The 27729-nt window shown below is 41.6% G+C and overlaps 1 protein-coding gene across 1 annotated transcript in view; it reads left to right on the forward strand.

Moving 5' to 3' along the window:
* The window catches only part of LOC125465845 (AP-1 complex subunit mu-1), an 86354-nt gene extending 58896 nt beyond the window's left edge, over positions 1 to 27458 (forward strand). The window contains exon 12 of the mRNA XM_059638434.1: positions 22301 to 27458. Within this exon, the coding sequence (XP_059494417.1) occupies positions 22301 to 22323 (23 nt within the window). The 3' untranslated portion in view covers positions 22324 to 27458. The remainder of the gene's footprint in view (positions 1 to 22300) is intronic.
* Positions 27459 to 27729: the final 271 nt, after the last annotated feature.

Here is a 27729-nt window from a genome sequence, read left to right on the forward strand (position 1 = left end):
TTGTGTTATTTATTAATGCAGTAGTCCATCTGACGTTTCAGTGCCAGTGCGACACCTGTTCGTTTTTACTCCAGTTTTTTAATGGGTGCGAATTAGTCCCTAGTAGGATTCCAGGAAGTCAGAAGGGGCTGTCATTAAATCATTTTGCGCCCATTGTATGAGTATGACACATTAGTCATGGTGACTCCTTCTGTGGACATTATCAAATAGGATTTCATAGAGGTACGTGAATTGTACTGCAATCAGGTAGACCATTCAGCCAATCTCGCACATACTTAAGTTTCAGCTCCTCACAACCTATCCTCCTCCTTTAAACGCATATCAGCATAGTGCTGTGTCCCTTCTCCGCCCCATCTTGTGTATCTACATCCGTTCCACTTGAATACATCAATTTCGTTTGCCTAATTGCTGCCCTGCAATGGTGGAATTCCACATTATAAGCACTCAGACCTCAAAAGTTTTCCTGAATTCCCCATTGGGTTTATTAGTGACTATTGCATTTCAGGCCTCTTAGTTTTAGACCACCTGTAAGAGGAAGTACCATCTTTATTTCTAGACTATCAAACCTTGTCATAATCTTAAGGCTCTCTATTCGATCAAGTGAACTTGTAGAATTATATAGTACAGAAGAGGCCCTTCAGTCCATTATGTTTGTACTACCAAAGCTACACTAAATCCATACACGTCCCACTTTCTTGCACTAAGCCAGTAGCCCTGAATGTTGTGACTTAACAAGTGCTCATCTAAGTACATTTTAAAGGTTGTGAAGTTTCTTGCCACAAATACCATCCGAGGGAGTGTGCTCCAGAACCTCTCCATTTTCTGGGAGAAAATGTTTTTTTCCTCACACCCCTCTAAGCTCCCTACCTTTCACTTTAAAATTATGACCCCCTTGTTATTGATCCTTCAACAAAGTGAGATAAGTGCTTTCTATGCATCCTCTCCATGCTCTTCAATATCTTACACACCTCTATCGGGTCACCCCTCAAGTTTCTCTGCTCCAAAGAAAACAAACTGAGCTTATCTGGGATAACAAGGTGTAGAGCTGGATGAACACAGCAGGCCAAGCAGCATCATAGGAGCATGAAGGCTGAATCAATTTCTGATGAAGTGTATAGGCCCGAAATGTCAGCCTTCCTGCACCTATGATGCTGCTTGGCCTGCTATGTTCATCCAACTCTACACCTTGTTATCCTGGATTCTCCAGCATCTGCAGTTCCTATTATCTCTGAGCTTATCTAGCCTCTCCATAGCTCAAGTACTCCATCCCAGGCAATATCTTGGTGAGTCGCCTCTGTACCCTCCAGTGCAATCACATACCTTTATATGTTGCGGAGACCAGAACTGTAGACAGTACTGCAGCTCTGGCCTCTACAGATCCAGCATAACCTTCCTGCTCCTATAATCTATGCCTCAACTGATAAAGATAAGCCTCCCATATGCTATTTTAACTACTCTATCACCTTCAAGGATTTATAACAAACAGCTCAAGAATCCTCCCAGTATCCTATTGTCCTCATATCCATTGAGTACTCATGTTACTTCCAAAGTGCATCTCTTCACCTGGACTGTTAAAGGTTAATATGACTCTTTGCATGCCGCTGCCCCAATATCCATCGGATGTAAGGGCATATCTCAGTTTGCTGTTCTATCAGCTGATGAGACTGGAAAGAAATGGAACCCATTTTAAAGACAAAAACTCGCTTTTAATAACCTGTAATAATTTTATATTACCTGTAAAATGCCACCTACCTTTCTGTCATGGTAAAACAGAGGACATCTGTGCTGGTTCTATAACAGAATTACTAATTACCCCACCTCCCCAGTTTCTTTCCACCATCCGTTCAAGGAATACATACCAAAATGTAATAAAGCACTAAGTTTTAAGAAAAAAAGTCTCCTCATTTCCACACTTTTAAACCTAGTCAGTTATTGCAGTTAGGCAGATTATAGATGTTTTGCAATTAGCCCATGCTACTAGGAAGAGGAAATTGACTCAAATGTTTCCATTTCTCTGTGTGGAATGTATGTATGCTCACCAACTAAGTCCAAAAGTACCTTGGGTCTTTTAATCATATTCTTTGGCGATTTTTAACCATTCAGTCCTTCACCTAAGTGATGGTTATTTGATTGGTGACTGGATCTCGTGAGAGTGTACTCCAATTCAAGAGTTTGCAAGGGAATTGTGGTTTGTTCTTTCTTACTGCCTTCTGCCACCGTTAGTACTTTCCATTGTCAGCTGGAAGGACCTTCAGTGTCTCTGGTCTTTTCTGAATCATCCAGCAGGAATCGTCTAGTGGGAAACAACTATCGGTAGGATGGGCATTCTTCCCCTAGGTTTACCTTCCCTATTGCCTGAATCCACTCATAGAAAATATGAATAAAGTTAGACAAGAGCAAGCGAGTTTTGATTTAGTCCTGAGACTGGGGATGTAAACTTGACCCCATCCCTCCCACCCAAGTACCCCAAACTTAGATTTCAGGTAGCTCCTGTTGGAGTTTAATTCTGCTGTTCTGCACAGTCAGCACAGGCAGCATTCATTGTTTGGCCCACTGAATGATTGAAAAGACAGTCGCAACCCAGTGCTGCAGTTTGAAAACTGATAAATACGAGAGCCTTTTGTCATGTTTGTCTCTGCCCTCACATTTCTGCAAACTACAACTTCAAACCTCCAATTTGCAAAGATGACAGAACACAACAACAGGAACTTGTACTTTACACAGAACTGACTGGATTTCTGAAATTGGCTGCTGTCTGTAAGTGAGACTTGGCTTTGAGTGTCCTGCATTTTGAGCTCTCGGCATTAAAGAAGAATAATTTAAGAACTTAAGCATTTTTAAGAACAGGGCAATGTTATTGAGTCAAGCTTGTCCATTCCATTTTGTTAGAGCATCCTGTTCTTTTTCTCCATATCCTAAATCTGTTCACTTCAGAAATGTCTTCAAACACCCTGCCTGCTGACTGATTCCACAAGGCTTCCTTTTTTAAATTCTTTTAACTAAATGTCTGACATTTGAATGTTTCATCATTGTAAATAATTACGTGGGCCAACTTTGTCAGTCTCTTTACATGAACCATATACGTGCTACCTAGTTTACACTTCAAGCCTGTTTTTGAACAAAAGCCAGTTTAAAATTCTTGTCTCCTCAGCTTAAATTTCTGATGCCTGAAATTTTTCTGATTGCTGATTGATGCAGCCTCTCAAGACCTTCTGGTCATTTCACAACATCCAGATAGATTCATCTAGCACCTTATCCACTGTCAGTGCAGCTGCCTTAGATCTATAATTTGTGGCTGTTTTACACTTAATTAAAAGCGCTATATGGTAAATGCACTAAGAGGTAAGTGGTCCATTGGGATGCTGCACTTCAATCTGGTTACAATCTGGATGCAGTCTACTGCTTTTCCATTGCGTCGTCTTTTCTGTTGGGTTAATAAACTAAAAGTCCTAGTGAAAATTTCACAGAATACAGCTGTTATCTAACTTGTTGAGTAGATGTTCTGGCCCAGGTGGTACAGATCCAGGAAGGTCTGAGATTCAGTCCCTGGCCTGTGTTGAGTTAGCTAATTCCTGCCAAGTGTCAGAGGGCACACTGCAATTCACGTCAACACCCTTGGAAGCAGGAGCATGTATTTTCAGCCAGGGTTCTCATTCCTGAGGGCTATATTGTCTGGCCAGTTGGCTGAGGTATCAGAAGATTGCTAGCACCTGTGGGGCAGTACCACAGATTGAGTTAAGCTGTGAAGATGGAAGAGGAAAATTTAGTGAGAAGGAAAAGAACTCTGCCAAATAATGGATATGAAACAGCTACAGAATAATTTACTTGAGGCTGTTGACCACAGGTGGAATCGGGGGAGAGCTGTATGGTTGGGGTATAGTTATTTCACACTCCCTTGTCCATTTTTAAGAAGTCCTCAATGCGATTTGGGTGAATCCAAGTAGAGAAGATGTCATTGGTAGCAGAGGCTTTACCCTAATAGCAGTTTTCTTCAGAAAACACATCTGATCTGATGTAACACTTCTCTATTATGGCAGAGCTCACATGCTAACAGTGTTCAGTGCACACCCAACAGCTGCTGTTAGTGGGACATAATAATACCAAGTGCTGAGTAAAAGCCAATAGTAGTTGATGGATATATTGTAAAAGTCCTCTGGTATATCAGCAACGTGATCTCCAGGTTCAATATTTTCAGTTGTTTGTATGGTTAACTAGGAATCTGCCATGATGCTCAACTTCTTCATCTTCTGTAACCTTGCTAGCACTGCAGAAGAGTTTTAGATTTGTGGACAAGTCTGGCAATAACACAGATTTAAAATTCTCATTGCTGCTTACATATTCCTCCACAACTTCACCCCTTCCTCCCTATGAAACCTCTGAAATCTCTGCATTTCTCCCAATTCTATCTCTTGTCTACTTTTTGATTTTTATTGCTGTAGTATTGGAAGCCATACCTTCAGCTCTACATCTCTCTCCTTTTTGAGGGAGTTGTTAAATCCTGCCTCATGAGTCAAGCATTTCTGAAGAAGGGTCTATGCCTGAAATGTCAACTTTCCTGCTCCTCAGATGCTGCTTGGTCTGCTGTGTTCATCCAGCTCTACACCTTGTTAGCTCATGAGTCAAGCTTTTGATTACCTGTCTTGATGTCTTGTTATCTTTGGTAACAATCTATGTAGCAGCTTCTGCTACTTTCCTATGTTGCAGACATTATAAACTGTACATTACGGAATGCAGTATTCATGTGAACTAAACATACAGCTGTACAGCCTTGGTTTACCAAACCAAGCCTTTCTAGAGATCATAAGCAAGCTGACTGCATAGATGAGTTTATTCATCTTCTCTTATTGTTTCACCCATGGTCCCAGTTCCCTACACTATGATGAAAGCAGCTAACTGCTGTCTCTGCTGGGGTACTTCATTTATGGCAATATATTTATTACACAATAACCTCATGTTAAAAGTAAAACTTTTTAAAAACTTTTCATGTTTCCTGATGTGTGTTTCTGGATGGTGAAAGTCTAATGGTGTGAGCCAGTGAGTGTGCCCCCTCTCTCCTCCTGCATGTAGTTTGGTCTATTTTCTTTCATCAAATTAAATATTTTCTAGTTCACTAGTTGCACTGCACAATAACAATCTCTGCCCTTTCAATTTTCTGTCCATTTCATTGTGACCAGCTAAACATCCTCTAGCATTTAGTGCTGTGGCTCTCCTTATTCTACCTTAGGGAGAAAACCTTTCTATAATATTGTCATTTTAAGCAGTTGTATGAGTTCTGAAACAAGTAGATTAACATCTCCTAGGAATCAGTTGGCAGGTTAGCATTTGTTTTCTCAACATTTGTTTGATCCTTGCACATTTCGACGAGGCTAGATTGCCATGAGCCCTTGGTTGTGATATTTGAACCTCTGCTTTGCTACTGCTTGAACTTTTCAACCTGTTCTAACATATCTTAAAGAACCTTACGTCCAGTTATCCTAAAACACCTCCAGCTTCCCAAGCAGCCACACGAGGGAACCACCGAACAGTTGCATAGAATGTGTTGAGCATTATTTATTCAAATATGGTATGTGAACAAGTATAAATTTTCAATTCAGGAGTAGAAAGTCAACTAAGAAGTGGTGTCTTGCAGATTTGTTTAAAGTCCACTGTTACTTTAAAGCCCTGAAAAATACAGTGAAGTTTTCTCTTTGACCTTCTTGGGTCTGACCACACTAAGCTCTTCCATGAGCTCATTTAGGGGAGTGTCACCCCCAGAGTCACTGCCCTTCGTATGTGCCAACTGACCAACGTATGACAGTGTCTAGCTTTTCACTAAGGCTTTTAAGCTGCAAGTCTCCTCCAAAATCTTTAAGATATTGCTGTCGCATTCTAGCATTTCAAAAAAACTGCTGAGAAACATGCTCTTTTTAAAAAAAAGTACATCTGTGCATCAATCTTTTACTTATCAAAGCCACTAAAAATGTACTTAATCAAAGGGCAGAGAAACAACATAGTGAAGGCTGCCAATGATTTTTCTCTTTATAGTTGTGGCATTGAATGTTATATGCTGAATGTTTAGGGTTGCTGTATGTGGCTATTGGGATGGTGCTGGACTCTGTTGAAAGAGATGTTATATAAAATATGACTTTTTTTTTGATGGTTTTGAAAAATAGCCTAAGTAAACCGCCAAAGACAAGTGCCGATTCTCTGAAATCCAAGATGGGATTATGGATTTCCGCTCCCCCCCCCCACCCCCCCAGGCAATTATCCTATACTTGCTGTTAGAGTACGAGGAGTTCTTGTGGTTCAGTGAATCCTCCATGTGGCAACCACGAATAAACCGCCCCATCTGAGCGCACGCTACTGTCAATCATGCAGTTTGTCCTTTTCTTTAGAGGGTGAAGAGAAGGCTGTTTGTAGGCATGTGCAGTTTTGCAGACAACACCTTACCATACTTTTGCATTCATCAGTGTCTGCCTTGTGATCCAGCATCATGTCATCTACATTTGGGCCAGACTCCAATGCCAACATGGTTGGGTTGACCTGGTGTCACCGTAAATTAACTATTAACCTCTAGTCCAATGCTGTAACCAACCAAGGATGAAAACATTAACATTTTCATTTTCCTTAAATACTCTTTAACATTGAAAATCGATAACAACAACTGTTTTAACTGTGTCAAGAATCACCCAAAAGTCTTGGCAAGCCAACAAAGAGTAAAGTTAGACATATTGGGTGAATGACAGTGGGAGGATAGAGATGAGGCGCTCCCAGAATTCATACAGCCTATGTTGTAACCCTACTTCTGGCCAAAGCCATAATTCTGTATTTTGACCTAGAAAGACTGATTTTTTTTTTAAAATAAAGGTGGCAGCCAGACTGCTTTGCTGTCTATGTTTAACTTTAGACTCTCTCCCAATTTTTAATTGTTAATTCATGTGATGTGGGTGCCACTATCTGGCCAGCATTATTGGCCACCCTAGCTGCCCTTTAGAAGTTAATGGTGAGCTATCTTCTTGACCTGCAATCTGTTTAGAAACGCAGAAAATAGGAATTGGAGTAGGCCATTTGGCCCTTCGAACCTGCTCCACCACTCGATTCGAACATGACTGATTATCCAACTCCGTACATTGCTCCCAGTTTCTCCTCATACCCTTTGATCTGTTTCGACCGAAGAGCTGTATGTATCTCATTCTTGAAAACGTTCAATGTTTTGACCTCAACTACTTTGAGAATTCCACTCTGGTTCTCCACTCTAGATGAAATTTTGCCTCACCTCAGTTCTAAATGAGTTACACCATGTGCTTAGACCATGACCACAGTTCTAGACCCACCCCCCCAATCAAAATTGTTGTTGAGATTTTACCTGTGTTTATCCTATCTAGTTCTGTTAGAATTTTTATAGGTTTCTGATCTCCGCAACTCCCCCCCCCCCCCCCCCAAAAAAAAAATCAGTCCTGCCATCCCAAGAATCAGTCTGTTACACTTGTTACAGAACATTCTCCGACAAGGAGACCATAACTGCACCAAATGCCCAGTACAATTGCAGCAAGACATCTTTCCTGTACTCAAGTCCTACCATTATGATGGGCAACATACCATTTGCCGCCTTCACCAACTGCTGCTCAAGAACATTAAAAAATAGGAGCAGGAGTAGGTCACCCGACCCATCAAGTCTGCTCTGCTATTCAATAAGAATACAACTGATAATTTTGTGGACTCGGTTCCACTTAGCCATGCGCTCACCATAACCTTTAGTTCCTTTAGGAGTCTAAATCTATCTATCTCTGCTTTAAAAATATTAAATGAGGTAGCCTCGACTGCTTTACTAGGCGGGCAATTTCAGATTTCCAACCCTTTGGGCAAAGAAGTTCCTCCTCAATTTGGTCCCAAATCTGCTCCCCCTTATTTTGAGACTGTGTCCCCTTGTTCTAGTTTCACCCACCAGTGGAAACAACCTCCCTGCCTCTATCTTATCTATTCCCTTCATTATGTTGTTTGTTTCAATAAGATCCCCCTCATTCTTCTAAATTCCAATGACTATAATCCCAGTCTATGCAATCTCTCTTCTCAACCCTCTCAACTCTGGAATCAACCTAGTGACCCTCCTCTGCACCCCATCCAGTGCCAGTGCATCTTTTCTCAAGTAAGGAGACGAAAACTTTTCACAGTACTCCCAGGTGTGGTCTCACCAGCACCCTATATAGCTGCAACATAATCTCCCCATCTGCATGTTTACATTTAGTGACGGGTATATGAGGACACCCAGGTCTCATTGCACTTTCTCCTTTCCCAATCAGTGCCATTCAGATAATGATCTTCTGCTTTACTTTACAACCAAAGCAAATATCCTCACATTTGTCCACATTGTACTCCATCCCCTATATATTTGCCCACTCACTCAACTTGCCCAAATCATACTGAAACATGCCTACATCCTCTTCACAGTTCACCTTCCCTCCACCCTACCCAGCTTTGTGTCGTCTGTAAACTTTGAGCTATTTAGTTCCCTTGTGTAAATCGTGGATGCATTAAGATTTCATGCAGGTGCACTCTGTACTGTTAGGGAGGGAGTTCCTGGATTTTGATCCAGCAATACTCAAGGAACAGCAATTTCTAAGCAAGTAAGGATGGTGAGGATCCTGGAGAGGATCTTCTAGGTCATGGTTTTCTCAGTTTTTACTGCCTTTCAGCTCCTATTGAAGTGCTAGTATTTGCGGAAGGTGCTGGGAGGAGAGTTATTTGCTGCAGTATTCTTAACCTCTGACCTGCTCTTGTAGCCACGGTATTTTGTATTGTTGGTCCAGTTCAGTTTCTGGTCAGTGGTAATATCTCAGATACTGGTAGTGGGAGATTCAGTGATAGGAGCATTACTGAACATCTAGGAGTGATAGTTAGATTTTTTTTTCTTGTTGGAGATGGTCATTTGCTTGTGTGGCATCAATGTTACTTGCCACCTTTCAGCACAAAGCCTGGATAATACCCAGGTCTTGCTACATTTAGCTCAATATCTGAGTTATGTCATCAGCGATCTTTATAGAATCAGCAGTAAACATCTCCACTTCTGACCTTATGATGGGGGGAAGATCATTGAAAAACTGCAAATGGCTAGGTGGAGGACATTGCCACAAGGAACTCCTACAGTGCTGCCTTGGAGCTGTGTTTAATGATCTCCAACAACCACAATGAACTTCCTATGTGCAAGGTATGCTGCCAACCAATTCCTCAGTCAGCATTTATGTAAAGTATGGTCTAGAGACCTTTTGTGTCCACAGTGAAGCCCCAGCTAAACGGTCGGTCTACCCTAATCTGTGTACCTTAGAACTGAGCAAGGCCTTGACCCTCAGCTCTAGCGCAGGAAGAGGAGGTTTGGCTTCACAATCGCAATACTTTTGTGTGGAATAGAAAACTGTAAGACCCTAATTATCCCACCCATCAACTGGTGACGTTCATTGAGATTGTTGGAGGTGGGTGGGGAAATTCTGTAACTCCATTCAATGCCAGTTTAAACTCTGTGTGCTGATTTGGCAAAAGTAGTCTGCCACAGTGTTTCTTTTTGTGGATACAGGTGTGTTTTCAACGTGCTGTTATTTCAAGTTTGTCATTGTTTTGTTTTCACCAGAGACTTCAGTGTTCGATTAGTCTGTACAGGAAGTGAGAGCTGCAGACATAATTGAGTTAGGAAAAAGTTACCTGCATTTTTATAAACAGCACCAAACAACCTAATGGGATTGGAAAGCTTCCACCAATCCTCCCTAAGTAAACATATTAACAAAGAATTCGGATTTTTTGGGACATTTTCCCTCCCATCTCCCCAGTGGCTTTTGTCATTGAAGTGCTAAAAAGCTTTCACTGCACTCCAACTACTTCCAGTGTATGCTGCAGGAAAGCTTGGAGATTCCTCACGTTTTTATTCTGAGCACTAGCAAGCCATCTGACCAGAAGTATTTAAAAAATCTTAGTGTTCTAAAATTAAAAGCTGCAAATGGCCTCAGTTTGGGCCTGTTTGCTTGATATTTATTTCCCTTTCCTATTTTGAAAGCTTCTAATCTGGTTTTAGCCACATGTGGGTTTTTATTGGAAGCTGTCCATCTGATCGTTGGCAGGGGATTTTTGCTGACTCCACTGCAGAAACACACCCTATTTATTGCTGCACAGACCATAGGAACTGCCGAAGCTGGAGAATCTGAGGTAACACGGTGTAGAGTTGGGTGAGCACAGCAGCTCGAGCAGCATCAGAGGAGCGGGAAAGCTGACGAAGGGTCTCGACCCGAAGCGTCAGCTTTCCTGCTCCTCTGCTGCTGCTTGACCTGCTGTGTTCATCCAGCTCTACACCTATTTATTGCTGCACCCATTTCTTCCGGAGAATGGGCCATTAAGTTTCACTCCCATGGTTCTTTTTCTTCCAGGACACACACTTTTTGTATACAACCAACAGCCTTCAGTTATATATAAAAAGAACTCGCAAATCTACAGTGCTTTTCACGTATTCAAGACAACTCCATGCTCTTGAAAAGAAACAGAGGACTTTTGAAATATGTTTATTTTTCTGATGAAATTCACACATTGGTCAATTCATGCATGGGGAATGCCAGAAAGCCAGTGCAGTTGATGTGAGAAATTTTGAGCTATGACTCTATTTATTCAATTTTGACGTTGCTAAGTATTTTGGGATAATCAAAACAAATGGCATTGGTGCTTTGGAATGGGTCATTTTGACTCTTCCAAGAATGATGATGATGCCAATATGGTCAATCACTGCTCTTGCAGACAACTTAAACTTTAACCATTCCCAATACAGAGTGGAGTAACACTTTACAGTTCAGGTTACCTTCTGCTGGGAGTATCTATACAAACATCATTCCTTCTAGCCAAAAGTTCTGCTGCACTACACCATTTCTCCATCCACCAACTCCTTGTCCTTTGCAAATATTAATGTTGGCAATGTGTCATTGTGGGATTTAAACTTATCACCTCAGCCTGTGATTACTTTGATGCAATTCACTTCGATATGACTGATCACATAATAGTTGGCTTCCATTCCAAGTTTTTTTTTAAAAAAGCTTTCTAGAAACTGGATATGCAAAGATCTGTGGCTGTCTCTCTAGTTCTCTGATCCAGTTGATGGGTATAACTTAAGAAATAGTAGATCATTTAACCTGTTGAACCTGCTGTAGGATTCAGTAAAAAGATAGAATCCCTACTGTACTGTACATTCAGCCCATTGGGTGCACACTGAACCTCTAAAGTGCGTTTCACCCAGACTCTCACCCCCAACCATACTACCTTAATCCTGCATTTCCCATGACTAACCCACTTACCCCACGTTCCTGGCAACTATAGGCAATTTGGCATGGCCAGTCCACCTAACCTGCAAGTCTTTGGACTGTAGGAGGAATTTGGAGCATCAAGAGGAACAGATACGGAGTACATGCAAACTCTATACAGTTGCCTGAGGGTGGAATGGCACCCGATGTCCTGGCACCGTGAGGCAGCAACGCTAACCTCTGAGCCACCATGCTGCCCATTGATGGGTGATATTCTGCTTCAACTCCACTTCCTGCCTGCTTCCCATAGCTCTTGATTGTGTGTCCACAGTGCTTTTGGTGAAGAATTCTAAAGGTTCAAAATCCTTTTAAGCAATATTCCTTGGAAGTTGAATGACCATGCAGCTATGTGAAACCTCGTATAAAGGTCATTTGGCCTCTGTTGTTTGAATTCTATTTTTCTTTGCTTTGAATATTTAATGAACAGAACTGGGAGGTCTGCCTTTGAGTGAAAAAATTGCACAATTTACATCTAATGATTGATCCTCTCATCCTCAGTCTGTCAGAACTGTTCTAGATTCTCCAGACAGGGCAAACAATCCTTGTGTTAAACTTATCAGTACTCTTCAGATTCAGGTTTTGTGTCAGTGAGTTTGTCTCCTTTTCATACAAGCTGTGGAGTGTGGTTCCAATTACTAACCCTTTTCATCCCAGTGACTTGTTGACCCTTTTGCTGTAACATTTCAATGGCAAGAATATCTTTCTTTAAATGTGGAGACCGTGACTGCATGCAGTATTTCCAAATGTGGATTCACTGTTTTGGCAAGACATTTCTATTTTGCTAGAAAGTATTTTAATGTCTTTTGCAATCAAATAAAAAGAGCCAATTGTCTAGCTTTAAATTTGATTTATATTGCTACATTGTGAGTTCAGGAGGAGGGTTGTAGTTTCAATTTCCTCATTGAATTCTGAGAATGGTACCAGGTTGTCCAGAATATGTTCATATGCAATTGTATAAGGCTTTAAAGCTCTTGAGTGAATAGTACAATGCTTTAGAAACAAGAATAGAAAGGAGAAGATATCCTATGTCATATCGAGGTGAGCCAAAAACAAGACTGTGTTTCTCAAAAGACAGTGCCACCATGAAGATCAATGTGTTGCAAGTTTCTTTCAGAGAGAAGAGTGGGCCATTCAGAGAGAAAAGATCAAGAAAAGCAGAAGTACTAGTTAACAGTCTCCAAAACAACAGAGGCAGAAGAAAAGAAATATTGAATGGTTTAATGTCTAAGAATATGGCTCCAGAAACAGGTTGTGAATGAGGAGTCTAAGGAGTTCATGTTTAATTAAGAAATAACTCAGATGTGCTTGCAGTTTGTTTAAGGGTCTCCAGGGAAGGTTATTTAAGGAATAAAAAAGCATTGAGTGAATGCAGAGATTTGCTGAGAGGAAACCAATCGCAGTCATGACCACTGAACAAGCAACTTTTAAAGTGCGCATTCCTAATCTGACTCTTTACTGAGGTTTGAGCATCTAGGTACTCCAGTAAGATGGTGTGGAGGATAAAAGGGTTGAATCTTTATATCTGGTATTTGTAATAAGACCAGCTTGTCTAGTTCTTGTATTGTGTGAAGTTGTTTTCTTTGGTCCTTTGCCTGCAATCGACTTTTGTTATTTTAATTAAAATAAATTGGCAGTCTCTTGTGCACATGTTCAGTGACTGACTGCCATAGTACACAAATTGCAAAAATAAAACTTCTGGTCTATCAAGCCGTCTTGCTCTGGGATCGAATTTTTCAATATTACTAGGCTCATGGTGCCCTCAATTCTCCTTGAACATGATATTTACAAATATCACACCTTCTAAAATGTATTTTATTTCCAGTTCTCACTACCATTAGTGAATGAATTCACACTTCAGAAAGTACTACTTTGCCAACTCAATTACTGCATCTACATCACTTTAGACCTGCTTTATCTCCTACTAAAACTTAGATTTACATAGAGTTCGATATATTTTGTTGTTATTTACATTGTTATATTATTACTATTGTTTTTTTATCCATGTAATCAAGATAGATTGTAACTACCTGAGTCTCCACTACTGTGAAAAATGGTGTATAAATTGTTGATCGTCTCACATTATAAAGATGGAGTTAGGTTGTTTTTATGCTAAGGTTGAGAGCAAGAATGTCTCTGTGTTGGATGCTGTTGAACCACGAGATGGGCTTCCCATCGATTCATGCCAACAAATGCTTCTCATGCAGTCAGCATTTCAAACCCAGGCCTGGATTTTCATCATTCTGGGAGTCAGTAGTATTTCCAACTCCATCCTGTGCTAATGTTCCTACGAGGCTGAGTCCATTATTGAATCTGGGAGCACAGCCAAGCATTCATACTGAGACTATCTCCAAAACTACTCCTATTGATACATTCAGATGCAGCAGACAGGGAAGAAGACAAATGCTAAGTTACCCTCCAGACCAAGAGGATTTGAATACAGGAGCAGGAACATCTTGCTAGAGTTGTACAGGGCCTTGACAAAACCACACCTGGAAGTAGTGTGTGTGCATTTTTGACGACCTCATTTGAGGAAGAATATTCTGGCTATGGAGAGTGCAACGAAGGTTTACCAGACCGATTCACGGGATGGTAAGACTGTTGTATGAAGAGAGACTGGATTGATAAGGACGGTACACACTGGAAGTTAGAAGAATGAGGGGGCATATCATGGAAACCTATAAAATTCTAACAGGTCTGGATAGGCTAAACACACAAAGGATGTTTCTGATGACTGGGTATTCAGGGGTCACAGTCTAAGGATACAGGGTGGGATTGTAGGCATTTAGGACTAAGATGAGGAGACATTTCTTCACCCACAAGGCAGTGAACTTGTGGAATTTTCTGACACAGAGATTGAGGCCAAAACATTTATCAGTTTCTTGAAACCATTCAATAAAGTTCATGGGGCTAAAGGGATGAAATAGTACAGGGTGAAAGCCTTTTTGAATGGAAGATCAGATTTGAAGGACCTGAATGTTCCTATTTCCTGTTTCTACACAGTTGGTCAGTGTTTTCATTGCCTGTGTGTTGTTACACAAAATATTAGGAGGTATGAAGCTAAAACTTCTTATCATTGACCTTGTGAATGACTGGGATTAAATTATGGCTTTGAGAAGTTTTTGATTATTCATTCATGAGATGTTGTCATTGTTAGCTAATGAGTATTTATTGCTAATCCTTAATTGCCCAGAGTTAAAAGTCAGCTATATTGCTGAGAGTCTGGAGTCACATGTAGGCCTGACCAGCCAGGTAAGGAAGGCAGTTTTCCTTCCCTAAAGAACGTTTGTGATCTAGACTGGTTTTTCTGACCATCAATGATGTTTTTACTTCCAGTTTTTTTAAAATTGAATTCAAATTCCAACATTTGCCATGACAGAATTTGAACTTGGAGCCCCCAGAACAGTAGTGGGGTCTCTGGATTAACAGTCTAGTGATAATGCCATTAGGCCTTCACCTCCCTTTGAAGATAAGAGGGGAAATGCGTTTGAGGGGATATTTATGGCTCCTCACTTGGGACAAAGGTTCAGTAACAGTTTACGCATTCAACAAGGTGCTTTGAACCACATTAGTAACAAAACCGGCCAGAGCTTGTATCAAAGTTGCTGAGTGTTTGAAATACCCAACCCGGCAATGGTGCAAGCTTGAGGGTGGAGCTGCTGCATGTTGGCTTCCTCATCCCATACCATTGAAAATTTGAGAAAGTGAATGGGACAGGAATCCTGAAATTCGATCCTACTTGGTGTTTTAAAAAGCTTCCCAACTTGCTGCATCATCCCTTTTGCTCAAATTAAATTTTCAGCCTTCTTTCCTAATCTTTTGTTCTCTTTATCTGCTGTCTCTGCATTCTTTCTCTTTGGCTGTCTCTTGAGATCTCCTGCTTGCTGTTTCCTTGGCTGTCTTTCCACACCCTCCCCTCTGCATTCTCCACTATCCTCTGCTTTGTTTCTTTTACACCCCACATTCTGTCTTTCTCCTGAGCTCCTGTCATTTCTGCTTCCTTGTTTATTCTCTTCCTCATCTCTTCAGACTCTGTCTATCACTCGCTTGCTCATTTTCCTGCTTCCTTTCTCTCCTCTCTGTATAAAATCTGTTGCAGAAAATGTGGAGCTCTTCACCCACTGTTATCTTTGAGGATATAAAGCAATATGTTTGTGATATAGTAAAATCACTGATTAGGAATTTGCAGTATTCCTTTGTAGGTTTTCTGGAATGCTTTAAATGGAATGAGAGGAGTCTGTCATGTTGCAGCCAAGCTACAAACACTGCAGTACAATTGGTAAACTGTTGGGAACAATACTGCATTAAAATAAGATAATAAAGTGTGAAGCCGGATGAACACAGCAGGGCAAGCAGCATCTCAGGAGCACAAAAGTTGACGTTTTGGGCCTAGACCCTTCATCAGAGAGGGGGATGGGGTGAGGGAACTGAAATAAATAGGGAGAGAGGGGGAGGCGGACCGAAGATGGAGAGAAAAGAAGATAGGTGGAGAGGAGAGTATAGGTGGGGAGGTAGGGAAGGGATAGGTCAGTCCAGGGAAGACGGACAGGTCAAGGAGGTGGGATGAGGTTAGTAGGTAGGAGATGGAGGTGCGGCTCGGGGTGGGAGGAAGGGATGGGTGAGAAGAAGAACAGGTTAGGGAGGCAGAGACAGGCTGGGCTGGTTTTGGGATGTAGTGGGGGGAGGGGAAGAGCTGGGCTGGTTGTGTGGTGCATTGGGGGGAGGGGACGAACTGGGCTGGTTTAGGGATGCAGTTGGGGGAAGGGGAGATTTTGAAACTGGTGAAGTCCTCATTGATACCATTGGGCTGCAGGGTTCCCAAGCGGAATATGAGTTGCTGTTCCTGCAACCTTCGGATGGCATCATTGTGGCACTGCAGGAGGCCCATGATGGACATGTCATCTAAAGAATGGGAGGGGGAGTGGAAATGGTTTGCGACTGGGAGGTGCAGTTGTTTATTGCGAACCGAGCGTTGTTCATTGTTCCGCTTTGCAGAACACCTCCGCTCGGTTCGCAATAAACAACTGCACCTCCCAGTCGCGAACCATTTCAACTCCCCCTCCCATTCTCTAGATGACATGTCCATCATGGGCCTCCTGCAGTGCCACAATGATGCCACCCGAAGGTTGCAGGAACAGCAACTCATATTCCGCTTGGGAACCCTGCAGCCCAATGGTATCAATGTGGACTTCACCAGCTTCAAAATCTCATCTTGCCCCACCGCATCCCAAAACCAGCCCAGTTCGTCCGCTCCCCCCACTGCACCACACAACCAGCCCAGCCTGTCCCTGATTCCCTAACCTGTTCTTCCTCTCACCCATCCCTTCCTCCCACCCCAAGCCGCACCTCCATTTCCTACCTACTAACCTCATCCCACCTCCTTGACCTGTCCGTCTTCCCTGGACTGACCTATCCCTTCCCTACCTCCCCACCTATACTCTCCTCTCCGCCTATCTTCTTTTCTCTCCATTTTCGGTCTGCCTCCCCCTCTCTTCCTATTTATTCCAGTTCCCTCTCCCCATCCCCCTCTCTGATGAAGGGTCTAGGCCCGAAACGTCAGCTTTTGTGCTCCTGAGATGCTGCTTGGCCTGCTGTGTTCATCCAGATTCACACTTTATTATCTTGGATTCTCCAGCATCTGCAGTTCCCGTTATCACTGCATTAAAATAAGGTTTGCTGTAAAGTTTGGTTCTAAAATACGGGGAAATGTGGAATCTGACCAATATAAATTGGCTTTGTGGGAATTGACAGTTACAGCAGAGATAAGTATACTTCAGGAGAGGTAAGTAATGGTTGGTTTGTAGGTTGAGATTAACTGATCTGAGACTCTTAGTGTACGTATCGTTTGCATTCTCAACTTGTTTGCATAGAAGCAGATGGTGAGAAGTATTTGTTGGATATGATATTTGTTTCTGTTTGTATAAGTGTTTTTGGAAAACACTTCATCACTTCTTCATCAGCATCTTCCAAACCTGCAAGTTCTTCTACCACTTAAGAGAACAAATGCAGCAGATGTGTGTGAGCACTACTATCTACATGTTCCCTCCAAGCTACATTCCATCTTGACTTGGAACTATAATCACCATTCCGTTACTGTTGCTGGGTCATAATCCAGCACACCCCGTACTTTCAGCCCTGTGGGTATGCCTACACCACATGGATTGCAGTAGTTCAAGACAGTGACTCGCCACCACTACCACCACCTTGAGCTATTGTGGATAATGACACATGGCGTATGAATTAGGAGCAGGAGTTAGCCACTCTGCCCCTCAAGCCTGCTGTGCCATTCAATACATTATGGCTGACCTTTATTGCTCCATTATCCTCCCTGTCCCCAGGCTAATCATGAATCTATCAACATCCTGCCATAAAAATTCAAGAACTCTGGTTCCACTGCTTTTTGAAAAAGAGAATTCCAAAGACCTATGAGGACGAACAAATTCTCTTTGGCTCTATTTTCAGTGATACGCCCTTGTTTTTAAATGTAGCCCCGTAGTTCTAGATTCTCCCATGAGAAAACATCCTACCCACATGCACCCGTCAGGATCTTGCACATTTCAATCAAGTCTTATTATTCTAAACTCCAATGGAGACTGGCCCAATCTGTTGTACATATAAAGACAACCCACTCATTCCAAATACTAGTGTAATAACCCTTCTCTCAATGGCTGCCAATGCACTTACATCCTTTTTTAAATAAGCAGAGCTGATACTGTACACAGTACCCCAGAAATAGTCTCACCAATGCCAGTATAACTGAAACAAACTCTCTCTACGTTTGTATTTTGTTCCCTTGGCAGTAATTGATATTCTATTAGCTTTCCTGATTATTTGCCATACCTGCATGGTAACCTCCTGCAACTGAAGCACTAAAACACCCAAACTCCTGTGCAATCTCAGAGCTCTAAAATATGTTCTTGTTGAGCTAATATTCTTCTTGCCAAAATGAATAATTTCACATTTCCCCACATTATACGTAATTTGCTAGATTTTTGTCCATTTACTTAACCTACTACATTCCTTTGAAACCTTCCTATGTCCACTTCCCAACTGATTTTTCTACTTTCCTACAAATGCGGGCTTTGCCAGCACCAGCCACATCCTCTGGAAGATTTTTTGAGTGCCCTAGATTATTCCAAAAATGGCGAATTTGTTCTCTAATAGCTAGCATGTCAATATGCCTCTTTCAAGTGTTTGTTTTGTTTTAAAACACGCACAGTACACACAGAGCAAAGCCGGTGGGACTATTGGTGTGCTTCAGGAGATTCTGTACTGCCAGCAGCTGAAATGATCTGTTGGGAAAATCCCTTTGAAATGCAGCCATGACAAGAAGCGATTTCAGATGCAGTTTTTGAGAATGCGTGCAAACTGGACACAGATGTGAGGTTGTGGGAGGGAACTTTAATAAAAGCCTTCAAACTTTTCAAACTCACCTCATTTAAGAAAGGACCGTTGAAACTGGGCGTGGTTAAATGTTACCTCTTGTATCCTCCCTCCCATGGAGTTTTTACAAAGCAATTGTATCCATTTTGCATTTTGCCATCCAGAGACCAGCAGTTTTGTTTCTTTCTGCTGTACCCTTGCCTTCTCAGATTTGTCCCTGGACAAGCAGCATGTCAGTGTTTCAGTTCGTGACCTTGGTTTCAAGTTTTTCCATGTGCTTATGTCTGTAACCTCCTCCAACCCATAATCCCGTAAGGTATCTGCACCCATATAACTCTGGCCTCTTGAGCATTCCTGAATGTAATTGCTGTATCACTGGTGCCTGTGCTTTGAGCTGTCAAGGCCCTATGCCTCTGCAGTTCCTTCCTTAAAGCACTCACAGCTCTCTTCTTCCCTTTCACCCTTGAAGAAGCTACTCAATCTTGTCAAATCAAAAGATTTTGAGCCATCTACACAAAAGTTACCTTATGTGTCTTTGTCTAATTTTCTGCGTAGTTCGCCTTTGAATGCTGTGTTATGCTAAGGTGTGTATAAATGTAAGCTGTTATCAACAATCCACATTTGCTGCTGATGCGAAGCTATCTGTGACCATGGCAGATAGAATATAATGTGGCAAGTCATTCATTTTGGTTAGAAAACTAGAATGATATTTTAAATGGTGAGAGACTTGGAAATATTAGTATTCCGAGATGATGGAGTGTCCTTGTATGAGAATTATAAGAAATTGCTATGTAGGTACTGCAAACAATTAGCTAAGCAAGTGGTATGTTAACTCTTAGATAGAAAAACAAGTATCAGGATGAAAAACTCTTACTACTATCAGAATGAATCTTGGTGAGTGCCTGCCTTAGAGAGGATTTACACTCATTAGGAGTACAACAGAGATTCACTGGGCTGATTGGCCTTTTAAAGGAGAGGTATATTAATTTTTTTTAAAGTTGTATAATAGACTGAGAATGCACTCAAGACCAAGAACAATCTTGTTAGACTGAAAGGTCTGAAGTAAAAGCTGGGTATCGAAGTTAAGGCACAGAGCAGTCATGAACAATTTGAACAGACCCAAGGAGCTGATTGGTTGGTATCTGTTCATATTTGTGGAATCTGGAAACCATCATCTCTTCCATCTGCCCTACAACCTACTGTTGTAGGTTAGATCTCAAGCAATGATGAGACAGTACAGGAAGGAGAATGAGTGAGTGCCTGGTGGTGTTAAGACAACAAGCTGTCTGTCAATATCAGCAAAATGAAGGAGCTGGTCATTGACTTCAGGATGTGGAATAAATGTGTCTGCATCAGTGGTGCTGAAGTGGAGATGGTCGAGAGCGTCAAGCTTCTAGGAATGATGATCACCAACAACCTATCCTGTCCACTCATCTTGATATGATGATCAAGAAAGCAGACTAACACTTATACATCCTCAGGAGGCTAGGGAAATATGGCATGTCCACAAAGACACTTGGCAATTTCTATAGATACACCACAGAAAGCAACCTATCTGAATGCATCAATGTGGTATGGTAACTGCTCCCACCCACAATCTGCTTGTATGGCATGCAAACAATAGTTTTCACTGTATCTTGGTACATGTGACACCAATAAGTCACACTCCAACTCCAGCTGTCAGGCAGAGTGAACCAGGCTGCAATAGTGGCCACTTGTAGACTGTGGTGCTAGCGTGGTGTAGACATTTCAAGTTACCATACTTTGGGATGCCAGTGAATTTGAATCTAGTGAATCAGATTTCTGTTCTAGCTGTCATGTGTGTGATTTGCTTGTAGTAGTTTGTTTTTGGGTAGTGCTGCTTGATTGTTTTTGTTTTGTTTAAACTAGATATTTATAGAGCTGTCTCAAATGGGGAATTGCAGAATCATTTTGGAGCTCCGAGAATCAATTATGCAAATTTGTAATGATCAGAAATCGAAGAAAACGTTCCTGAATCCTGAAGTTCAAATTTTTTTGTTTTGAATTTGAGTTGTGGTTATTAAAATGCTCAAAAATTTGGCTGTGAAGGAACTGTTTCAGGTCTCCAATACCTGCGCCAAGTATTCCTGATCAAGTGATGGGCAGCTTGTTACTGAGTTAAACTGCTCTCCAACTGTAGATGTGATGCTGTATAGTGTACTGTCGGAACCATTGTCTCTCCTGCGCCCGCTGTTCCCACTGCGTGAGGCTGTTTGTAGCTGGCAGATTTCTGGCCACTGTTAGCTGGCTCATTATTTTATACACAACCCTTGAATCCAGAAAAGAGAGAAGAGCTTCAGCTGGTTTGCCTGGACTGGACCAAAGCGCTGAAATGAAAAGACCCTATTTAAAACTGATGGCAACATCCAACTCGGCAACATCCAACTCTCCAACATCAAAGGAGTAAGGAAGTTTGAGAACTCGTTGATGGCAGGTCAAGCATTCCTCGTAAATAGCTGATGCATACAGACCAAGGAGGGCTTAGCCTTCCATTTGTGCTGAGTTGCTGATCAAGCGAAGGTAGTGGGGTGTTGGAATTGGCTCAGGGCAAAATCTGTCAAAGTCTCTGGCTACTATTAAGTATCTCCTACAGGGATTATAGGGATATGAACATTACAGGGGCAAAAACAAAGTTGCTGGAAAAACTCAGCAGGTCTGGCAGCATCTTTGGAGGAGAAAACAGAGTTAACATTTCGGGTCTGGTGACCCTTTCTCAGAACATCACGGGGTTCTGAGGGGAAAGTGGAGTTGCTTTGAGAACTCGAACATAGAACATTACAGCACAGTACAGGCCCTTCGGCCCTCAATGTTGTGCCGACCTGTCGTACCGATCTCAAGCCCATCTAACCTACACTATTCCATGTACGTCCATATGCTTATCCAATGACGACTTAAATGTACCTAAAGTTGGCGAATCTACTACCGTTGCACGCAAAGCGTTCCATTCCCTTACTACTCTCTGACTAAAAGCAAATGTTGTTTAAATTGCAGCCGGAAGCAGCAGAACTTGTAAGCACGGGAGTGTGATATTGTTGGCTTCTCGTATAAGCTGCTGCTGGTAGACCCTATTCGCTTTTCACTGGTATAGAATGCAGAATGATGTGGTGTTGCGATAGTAAAGTACCATGTGGCTTTGGGGATGTGAAAGAAGCACTTTTGTTTTTATGACTTTTAATAGTGTACATAGTGAATGCGAAGTTCTAAAACGATGTGCTACTTCTCTCAAGTACGCAGGCTGTAGTCTACCCTGTGCAATGAAGTATGTATAATCATACAATACATTTTATATCTTGGATAAGAGATAATAGGAACTGCAGGTGCTGGAGAATCCGAGATAACAAGGCGTGGAGCTGGATGAACACAGGCCAAGCAGCAGCATAGGAGCAGGAAGGCTGACGTTTCAGGCCTACCCTTCTGATGAAGAGTCTAGGCCCAAAACATCAGCTTTCCTGCTCCTATGCTGCTGCTTGGCCTGCTGTGTTCATCCAGCTCTATGTTTTATATCCTGCCCTGTTTGTTCTGTCTCATTTTGGATAATGTATGAAAGTTGATATCTTTGTTTGATTTTTATCTCCTCCATTTTTTTTTTGCAGACTACCAACTACGAACGCAATGAAGGAAGATTGCACTTGGAGAGTCATTGGGATGGGAGGATCTAGTTCAGTGGATTGTGTACAAGTGTTAGGTGTATTCATCATGTTTCAGATCTCTGTCATAGAACATCTTTCATGAGGAAAATTCAACATTTCAACTGTGGAGCTGCAATCTGTGGAGCTGGAAAAATAAAGGCAGTATTTTTCATTTTCCCCACACATCCCTGTCATTGCCAAATCTTCCTCTTGCTTTTTGTCCCTTTTGGATAGTAATTCTTTCTTTTTTTAACTTTCTTCTCTCAACATTTGGGCAAGTTACACTGCTGGGCTGAACTTGGAGTGCTCCCGAAGGTTTGAGCGTTGTTCTTGCTTAGCAGTTGTATTTTGATGTGAGTGGGAATTTCTTGTTTTAGGCTACAATTGTTTTGTCTTGTCTCATTCTCCAAACAGTTTCACATTAATTTGACACTAACATGGTCATAATGTACTCGAAGCTGACCTCAGTTGCCATCTCCCATACCACCACCCTCCCCACTTAATTATGAAAAAGCAGTTGCAAAACCACAAAGAATACATTGCTCTCCTCGCAACTACACTATGCATTCCAAGATTTGTCCAATTATGTGTTTTCCTTTTTGATACAAATGTAACTCCATATTCAGCATGAAGTCAGGTGGTAGGCTTCAATGCCACAGGGTGTTTACTCTGATCTGAGTGATTTATCAGCTGGTGCTGCCATCCCACAGTTTCCCACACCTCACAGCCCATTCCGACCAGCAGATGCAAGTTGGAATTCCCCTGCAGTCTGACTGACATGTTTTCCCCCTGCATTCTGCTTGAGCCAAAGTGCGTGGCACAGGTCAGATCCATTATTTTTTTTTTCGATGCTTTGCTTTGCTCTCACTGCCAGTTTGAGCTATAAGTGGGCTAAGCCTTTACTGACTAGCCAGTGCACTGCCCCTCTTGATGTGTGTCGTGCTGATTCTCCCTCTTGTTTCACGCCTGCTGATCTCTCATCCATGCTGCCCGTCACATCCACCAGTCAGTATGAATTTTCAGTCTGCTGTACGAGCATTGTATCTGTTACTGTTTGTTGATTTTACTTTTAAAGGTGGGAAATATTGGATTTTTTCTTTGAAGTTTTGCTGTTTAAAAATATAAGAACAGCCATGCAGCAGCACTTACTAATCAGGCCAACACAGACTAGAGCACTGAACTGTTTCCTATTACAGACCAGTCACAGATCTAAACCAAAGCTGATCTGGTCCTCAAACTGCTGGGAATATAGGGCTAGTTCAGATGACAGGTTTCTTCAAGAAAATGTGCTCTTAAAATGTTAACTTTTTTAATGCAGCTATTATTTTTGAATATGTATATGTAATGCTGTGTGAAACTTCTAAAGACCAGAGTTAGAATGAGTGCTGATGAACTGCAGATCTAATATGGTTCTTGGTTGGCCAGAGTTGTTTATTTCCGGGCCAGACTAATATATTCATTGCCATTATGACAGTGTAAATAGTCCTGTTGCTACCTGCTACACCATGCTGTAAGAATCTATAGTAAAAATGGTTCTGAAACCATATGTGGTGGAGTTAAACCAAGAGGGGCCAACCACATGAGTTGCCTGAGTAATGTGATTCTGTGCCACAGGAAGCGTCAGCCATTAAGGGTATAATACCACCTTGCTAGGCTGCATTGATTAAAGACATCATGTGCTACTAGGGGCAACAGAATTGATGATCCCTGATTTGATCTTTGATTTTTGCCGAATTTGACCGAGATCGCAGTGGCGGTGTTCCATCTGTTTTTTTTAAAAAAAACACTGCTACAAATTATACATACTTGGCCCTTAAAATGCAGATTGACTAGGTTTGGACTCGGCTGTGATTCCATCTATGGTTGAATATTCAGACTCTCTCTCTTACGCACTCATTCACACAGGCAGACGTACACGTACAAGCACTCTGCTGCCATTCTGGTGAGATAAATATACCTTCTTACATAGGTTGGTGCACCAGTGACATTTTGCTGTTTGGGGAGGATCTCATACTACAGTGGCAGTGTCCCTACCTTTGAGCAAGAAGGCCCGTGTTCGAGTTCCACCTGCTCCTGTGTTTCAAATAAAAAATCTGAACAGGTCGATGAAAAATATCTTACTGCTGTCTGCATGTGGAACCCTAGCCCTACTGAACACTCATCACATACACTAGTCAGTGCTTAGTCAAAGCAGCTGAGGCATTTCAGTTAGGTTCTTGTCCTGTTCTGTGTTAATTGTGACTCTGAAACTGTGCCACGTATGCTGGTATTGCTTTGTGCTAGATCAGCACCACAGCAGCAGACAACAGGGAACGTTCTGAACTGGACCTCACAGCTTAGATGGGAAAGTAAACCAGCAGCATTTTATCATATACAGCTGAGGAAATATAGGGTGTTTGCAATATCAGCTCAATATGTGAGCTTCACATGATGCTGCCCTCTAAACCACATTTAGTTCTTCCCTTGAACAGCTCACTGTAAAGACATTACCGTGTGAATTTACTGAGGAGGTTCTTCTGTAGGACAGTAGCCTATGAATGCCATTATTCTGGGGTTGCTGCCAACTTCCCACATCAGAAAAACCTCTGAGAGGCTTAGGGCCAATGTCCCTGACCCGTACAGAGAAGCATGGTCTGTGCATTGACCCCCATCAGTACATGAGTTAGCTCATCTCAGCCAGGGCCAGAATACAGGGAATAGAATTGACAACTGTGTGCCTGTGTTGAGAAAACAGGGAGGGAGAAATCTAGACAGACTGCTCATTAGGGAATGGTCCTGCTGGAAGTGTGGTTGTGTGAGGGTGCTGTGATATAATCACACTCTCCACAAGTCATGTATTGTTGGTTGCTGCTTTCAAAACTGACCACTGAGCAGCCTGTTTACCAGAGTTTTAACCTTGCAACAACATCCATTGTTTTCAGGAGAATTGGAAAAGGCAGCACTTAATCTTCTAATTGAGCATGGCATTTTGTAGTTGCGTAAAGTACGGTATTTGAACTGATTAGTGAGTAAAGCACCAACATGTGCATCTTGGTGGGTATGGCTTCAGGCATCAGCTCCACCATTGCCAAGTTACTATTTGTAGCCCCTCTGATCATTGGACAAGATCATCCGAAGGGCAGCTTAGCTGCGTAAACTACTCCCTAACAACTGACAGTGGGAGTACATAGCATGCCAAGGATGATGCACATTGTGGGAAGGATCAATGAAAGGAAATGAGCTTAAAAAGGAGATGTAATTATCTTTTAGACAAATCTTCTGGTGTGAAGAATCAAAGAAAATTGGGATAGAGTTTTTTTTAAAAATACATTCCTCTGATAATTTGAACTTAACCATTGGCAAGTGGGGTTTATTAGTATTGCTGAATGATTTAAAACAATGCACTGTCCTTGGAAAGTTCTAATTATTTATAAACATAACTTTCTGAAAGACAGGAATATACTTAATTTGCCAGTGTGTGAAATCTTAAATCTTTCCCCTTGGCTCTTCGTCTTGCTTTGAGCAGAAAAAGTTTCCAAGGTAGCAGGATCTGCTTCAGAGCTAGTTTGCATTGAGGAAGATTGCCTTTCTTCACTTCTGTTTTTGTGTGTTTGAAGTGACCATCTCACGTTGTTATTCACTGATTGAAAATTATGCTCATGCTGTAGCTTTCTTTACTGAGTGAACCAAACAACAGAGGATCTGGGTGTAAAGGAGTTGGGGATTTACGTGAGTAAGTGCAGCACTATCCTTATAGAAGGCTTCTTAAAATGAACATGTCTAAAAGCAGGTACAACATAAGCAGCTGTTCATTTTGAGCAGTCTGCTTGAAACATTGGAATATTTCAAACTAGCTTTTACATGATCATCCTGATGTTTCTGATTTCCTTTTTAAAGGAAATGCATTGACAAACATCAGAATTCCTTTTTGTATCCTATAATTTTAATTCTGAAATAATTTTTATTTAAAGCATTCTTTAGAGGGTTGTGAATTCCAAGGATATATAAACCCCCAAACTCTGCTAATTTAAAATGTGCCAAAGCTACAAATTGAGGACTGCACAGGCAGGAGAACAATTAGCCAACATTACAGCTCCTGTTTTCTCTCTTCTAAGGCTCCTGGTGCAGTCTGTATGCATAGCCATCCGTTGTGCTTCTGAGTAAACTCTGACGGTAGCCCTCCTCCAAGATCCAGTAGCCAATCAGCATGGTATGCCAAGCCTTGTGTGCAAGTATTAGCATCTTGAATATGGTCTGAGAGAGAACCCAACACTCCATTGCTGCCTCCTGAGGGCATAAAAATCAGGGAGAAATTGGGGTTATTGTCCATAAGGTGAAGTCAGGAACTGTACCTGACATTTCACATAAGCTGAATTTGATTTTGTTTAGCTCAGTTTGGGATTGTTATCTCTGAATTCCAACATGGAAGAAAGAGAGAGAGAGAGATTTTTGAGGAGTTGCGGGGCGGGAGGGTGTAGTGAGTCTTTCAGGCTGTGATCTCCAAAGATAGACATTGCACTCTTGAAATTTCTCCCACTTAGGTTTCTGCTTTCTCTGAAGCCATATGGTATATAGCCTTCGGTCTTGTCTCAAAGAACTGTGACATATAATTTTGTGAATTGTAGTATCAGAATGTGAACGCTGTATTCATATCTCATGAAGATTTTCAAAACATTACCTTGTGCACCAGTTTCATACAGCAAGACTTCTTGTGAGAAATGCATGTCCTTTGGAGGACATGACCTTATTTAGAAAGCTATTCAGATCGTAAGCATGTTTAATTGGAGCAGGTTCAATTCTTGACATCCCTTTGTGTGAGGAAAATGAAACTCACCAATGGCCCAAAGAATCATTCAGGAGTTTGACTTGGTTGTGCTCTCTGAGAAATGCCAGTGCTTCATGTTCAGTGTATTGGGCTGTGGTTTAGGTGTGCTGTTAACTTCATAGTTTGAGGAGAATTTGGCTGGCTCCAGAGGAGATCTAATCTTCAGTGTGTTGTTATCATAAAACGGTTCCGATGCCACGAACACCAATGTATGTTGTTCATTAGATTTCAGAAACTTCCTTTCTCTGCCTGTTCATCAACTGATGTTGAGTTCATTCACCTTATTCTTTGCATCGTCAATAAAAAAAAGTCACGAAATCCTCTGTGTTTGTGTGTTTTATGTACAAATTATAGATAAGGTGCCCACATCTTGAGCATATTAATATAGTAGACATGTGATAAATCCATAGCAATATGATAATGAACATGGATTACTACGTGGAGTACAAATAATACTGAAAGTGTATGGTATGATCAAAATAACATTATGTGCAGAAGCGTGTAAAACTTATACATTTTTCTCTTCTATTTATTAATACTGAGTAATTTAAGAATTCACAGAATTTTTCATGTCCACTGCCTTTCATTT

This window comes from Stegostoma tigrinum, chromosome 30 (assembly GCF_030684315.1).
Source record: "Stegostoma tigrinum isolate sSteTig4 chromosome 30, sSteTig4.hap1, whole genome shotgun sequence".
NCBI lineage: Eukaryota > Metazoa > Chordata > Chondrichthyes > Orectolobiformes > Stegostomatidae > Stegostoma > Stegostoma tigrinum.